General features: G+C 45.9%; 1 protein-coding gene and 1 long non-coding RNA gene across 3 annotated transcripts in view; one reads left to right on the top strand and one right to left on the bottom strand.

Annotated features, from left to right (window-relative positions):
* The window catches only part of AMPD3 (adenosine monophosphate deaminase 3), a 51,961-nt gene extending 48,269 nt beyond the window's left edge, over positions 1–3,692 (top strand). For both annotated transcript variants that reach the window (XM_018555459.1, XM_018555450.1), the window contains exons 13-15: positions 1,511–1,684; positions 2,761–2,871; positions 3,484–3,692. In XM_018555459.1, the coding sequence (XP_018410961.1) occupies positions 1,511–1,684; positions 2,761–2,871; positions 3,484–3,663 (465 nt within the window). In that variant the 3' untranslated portion in view covers positions 3,664–3,692. The remainder of the gene's footprint in view (positions 1–1,510; positions 1,685–2,760; positions 2,872–3,483) is intronic.
* Positions 1–5,171, bottom strand: part of LOC108786217 — a 24,423-nt gene that overhangs the window by 13,220 nt on the left and 6,032 nt on the right. The window contains exon 2 of the long non-coding RNA XR_001941183.1: positions 3,377–3,380. This is a non-coding gene — a long non-coding RNA (uncharacterized LOC108786217). The remainder of the gene's footprint in view (positions 1–3,376; positions 3,381–5,171) is intronic.

Genomic DNA, 5,171 nt, shown 5'->3' with positions numbered 1-5,171 from the left:
CTTATATTTGTTTTCTGATGTTTTGCAGTGTTTTTTTTTTTTTTACTGATTTAATTTAATTATTTCTTTTATTCATCTGAAGGTAAAGTGAAGCCATGCCAGTATACTTGCTAACAGTAATTGCTGAGTGGGAAAGCGTCCTATAATTGCATGCACAGTGTTGATAGGAAACATTACACCCCACCACCAACACCACCACCACTTCCAAACAGTGCGCTTTGCAAGTGCCTCATCGAATGCAAACCTCCCTATGCAGAAATCCTAAGGGTGAAGCTTGGGGTGTTTAGGTTCTCTGCAAACTCTTGCAAAAATGAAAAAGAACATGTAGTATTGAAGTGTGCAATGATACCTTTCTTATTGGACTAACATAATATTTAAACGACAAGCTTTGGAGAGTTAACCTCTCTTCTTCAGGTCAGAAGCAATACTAATCAACATGACAGAGTTTACCACTTAAAGTAAAAGAAAGTTCTTGAGGGGGTGAGTGGGGTGTCATAAATGTTGGATCTGGGAGTGAGAAATGCCTCCTGATAACCAAAAGAAAGAACAAATAGACATAAGATGACCGATAAACCCTAAACAGTTCAGAGATATACCACATACGATAGATAGATAGATAGATAGATAGATCTTTGCCACCACACAGGTCAGTAGAAAGCTCCCCAGTCTACTCAGGCATGAAACTGGTTCCAGGGTGGAGCAAATCTCTGAGCCGTCTGGGAGTTTTTGAAGAGGCCTAATGGGCTCATTACCTCTACCATTCCAGCCTCCCAGCACTCCCTCTAGGGAAAAAAAAAATCTGCATATGACCTGAAACTGGGACACACATATATGCCATCCTGGATACACCCAGCCGCTTTCACCTGCCTGCTGCCTCTATCTATATATATATATAGTGAAACTCGAATAATTAGAATATCGTGCAAAAGTAATTGCAGTAATTGCTGCAAAAGGGGCCCAAACCAAGTACTGAGTACATATGCATGCTTGTACTTTTCAGAGGTCCGATATTGTTCTATGTACAATCCTTGTTTTATTGATTGCATGTAATAATCTACTTTTTTGAGGTTGTGGATTTGGGGTTCTTGGGGTTTCCATGAGCTGTAAGCCATAATCATCACAATGATGACAAATCACGGCTTGAACCATCTTGCTTTGCATGTAATGAGTCTCTCTCATATATTAGTTTCACCTTTTAAGTTGCATTAGTGAAATAAATGAACTTTGCACGATATTCTAATTATTCGAGTTTCACCTGTATGTATGTATGTATGTATATATATATATAATTTTTTTGTTTTTTTACTCCATTTTGTGCTTTGAACTTTGAAGTGTGTTCATGAAGAAGCTTCTCATTACAAACAAATGTAACAGCAATCTGGAATCTATATGCAGAGCGTTCTCTGCATTTTGCAAAATGACCACAAGATGTCACCCTTGAGCAGCAATGAGCACACCTGTCTATTATGAGTATCGGTAACCTAATATGGTTTGTGTTTTGCTCTCGCAGAGCCCAGTGCTGCAGTACCTGTATTACCTGGCACAGATCCCCATCGCCATGTCTCCGCTCAGCAACAATAGCCTGTTCCTGGAATATTCCAAAAACCCGCTGAGAGAATTCCTCTACAAAGGCCTCGTCGTGTCTTTGTCCACGGATGACCCCATGCAGTTCCACTACACCAAGGTGATAACAAATAAATGAATACGTTATGAAGATAGGAATGTTTAAAAGGCCTAGTCCACCCAATGGTGAAATTCTGCGTTTGGGTGAATGCCAGGAGGTGGAGTGAATGTTTGGCTTTATACATCACTCCTGGATGAGATTTCACCCCCTGTGTCATAAGCTGCTGGGGTCCACACTTCATGTATTTTATTTCATGGAAAATCCACAAATTTGATTTTATTTGAATGGCCATAGTGGTGGGCGGAGCTTGGAACTTGCGAGTAAATCTCACCGTTGGGTTCACAGAGTTCTCTGCAGCTTGTAGTTAAACTTGCTGATATCTGCATACAACTGAATATACATTTTGGCTGGACTTGGCCTTTAAGATGTGACTTCCCCTTTAAGTGTAGCATCTCTGCTTGAAAGGAAGTATGGGGTCAGGGCTTTTTGCCCATAGTTCTCCTGAGGGTAACGGGAGGACACAAACTAGCGTCCTCCCGTCACCCTAGGCTCAGTATACCGCGAGCTGTAGCTTGCGTTATACTGAGACGCCGCAGCTGGAGCGGATCCCGACAATTATGCCGGGATCCGCCCAGCTGCGTGAGTGAAGCTGGCTCTGCCTATCTAGAGGCAGAGCCAGGTGTACCCGCCCCCTCCCCCGTCCGATTCGTCAGTCAGCGCTGGCGGAGCGGGGAGAGGGGAATCCAGCCCCTCCCCTGTCACGGCAGAGAGATGCGACAGGATCGAGAAGTGAGTGAACGCCGGTATGTGTTCGCTCACCTCCCGATCTACTGAGCCCACCTGTTACAGTCTCATTGTCACAGGTCGGCTAGAACTATGAGGTGAGTGAAAAGCACTCGCCTCATAGTTCTCCTTTAAAGGACTTGGAGGTAAACTCACGGGGGGGTACACTGAACAGGATGTATGAACGATCTCCAGAGTTGGTGAGACAGAGTAACAAGTACATTTGAATTATTATTTTATTTCAATAACCTCCGTCAATCCGAAAGGAAACCCTCTTGTTGACCCCGGTCTCATACACTTCATCCATCACACATGCCAAGCGACAATACACTGACGAATCCGCTGTTTTGTAGGAAGCGCTGATGGAAGAATACGCCATCGCCGCCCAGGTATGGAAGCTGAGCACCTGCGACTTGTGTGAGCTTGCCAGGAACAGCGTCCTGCAAAGTGGCCTCTCCGACAAGGTCAGCGCATGGGGAGTCTGCTGGGGTTACTTTCTGGATACAAACAGGCTGTACTTTTTATTTTCTTCATATCTAACAAGCTTTATTGCACGTAATGCAAACTGAACATGGCTCCCCCGTCACAGCCTCTCCCACTCCTTTGACAAGTTTCTCTACAGTAGTCATATACTAAGCCCATATAGGGGAGAAATGCATTGAAGGAGTAGGTGGGGGTCTGGCATTGAAGGAGTAGGAGGGGGTCTGCCATTGAAGGAGTAGGAGGGGGGGTCTGGCATTGAAGTAGTAGGAGGCAAACACAGGAACTTAACACATGATGGTAGGAGCACCCTCATAATGGGCACAGCGGGTGTAAAGACTTCATCATTGTCCAATCACAGGCTTAGGGAAGGAAGGTGACCAAGCTATGCTGCTTAATTGTCATAGATAGAGAAATGTCGGGTCACCAGACAGGGCTGTACTGTATGGCAGAGCTGTGTAAATTTCAGGACTGGATGGGCAGACATACCTATCTTCTGTCGGGTAAAGCAAGTCTGGTCTGTGTAATTATCTGTTCTGGCTGTAAGACACTTTGATAAATGAGACGCTCATTGTTGCCTCCTAATGACTCCGCAGGAGAAGAAGCATTTCCTGGGAACCAATTACCTGAAGGAGGGTCCGGAAGGGAACAGCATCAGCCGCACCAACGTGGCCCAGATCCGCATGGCTTACCGACACGAGACTTTATGCAATGAGCTCAGCTTCTTAACGGACGCTATGAACTCGGCGCAGCTCGCCCTGGCTCAGGCGGATTGAGGCGACGCACCGTCCCAGACCTTACCACGCGTGTGAATATTAAACTGTGACGACGACGACGGTCCTTCACCTCCGCCACCCCTCCCCCCCCAAACACGCAAACTCTCATAGAATAGAATGTATCAGGGAAATATTTATCACATACGGAAAGGTAATCGCCGCAATGGGAAGACTCCGGCTGTGCGGAAAAGCCGACGTAACATTTATCACTTCTGTGCATGACATTTATACAGTTTAAGGTTAGAAAAGTTGCAGCTTCACCTTCCAGCCAACCCAAGAATATCCATAACTCCCAGCGACTGAGAGTTCTCTTCCTTGCAACCATGGCAACTGTATTCTTATAAGATTTTGTTTTTTCTCACAGCTCTCCTCCTGTAATTGGTTCACTGCCCCTTCCAGCAGCCAGGTTGCAGGCAGCTTGTTGCATGGGATATGGCATCCTCAGCAAAGTCTTTGGGTTTCCTGCATTCTGGGGGGGGGGTGTGGGGAGCTACTTGCAGGACCTGAGCGCCGCACATTGTGAAGTGTTTCTTCAGCTGGCCGGAGACATCGGCGAATGGTTGGACGTGAAAGCTCAATCGGAGCGTCTTTTCGGACAGCCCCATAGGCGAAGGTTTGGGTTGCGCAAGGGAAGGGGGCGGGAGCAGCCCCAGCATTGGCTTATTACAGGTGAAACAAAAGGGATTGGACAGATTTTCCTAAACCTATTCAATAGCCCCGCCCCCTTCGCTCTCCAACCCAACATCAGTCAGCTAGACTATTGAACATAAAAACTCTTGAGTGAGCCGGATTGGGAGATTACCCCCTCCAATCACCCTCCCGGGTATTGGTGCCTTGATTATAACGCTGGTGGTGGTCATGTGATCATTAAAAAGGCACTTCTGTTGTAGAATGTCAGCAAGCGCCCTGCGTGACCTCTCACGTCATCTACAGGACAGAAGAATGTGCAACAAAGTTGCTAAAATTTCTTGCAATTTATAAAGCTGTTTTTTTTTTCTTGTGTTTAAACCGGAGTCACACCTGATACCAAAAAAACGGAATGGAGATCAGGGGATGCAATCTGGTCATTGTGTTGCAGTTCCCGTAATGAGGGAGCTGAATATCTTCTGCCTTGTCATGGGGATCATAGACCCGTGCGATCCGTTCCGCTCCGAATCAACATTCGTACAAATTTTACGAAATTTGGACATTCGGACACATCCGGATTTCCGAATCCCAATGCGTCCGAATCCAAATCTCCGTTTCCAAATTTTGTATCCCGTCCGAATTTCATTCAAAAACTGAACTGAATGGGACATGTGACTTTTCTGGCCAATGAGAAGTGTTTTTTTGGATCTAATGCATCCGAATGGGTCTGATCACAAATTTCCTTTACGGCAACATGGGAGCCATATACAGTATATACATATAATACTAAAGCTGAGGCTCCCAGACCCGAATGGCGTTCTGGATCAGAATTTCCCAATTGCATGCGGGAGCTCCTGAATGCCATTCGGGTCTGGGAGCCT

The sequence above is a fragment of the Nanorana parkeri genome, unplaced genomic scaffold (genome assembly GCF_000935625.1).
Source record: "Nanorana parkeri isolate BGI_ZX_2015 unplaced genomic scaffold, ASM93562v1 scaffold10, whole genome shotgun sequence".
Lineage (NCBI taxonomy): Eukaryota > Metazoa > Chordata > Amphibia > Anura > Dicroglossidae > Nanorana > Nanorana parkeri.
The sequence above is the reverse complement of the archived record's forward strand: the minus strand, read 5'-3'. Positions and strand labels throughout refer to the sequence as shown.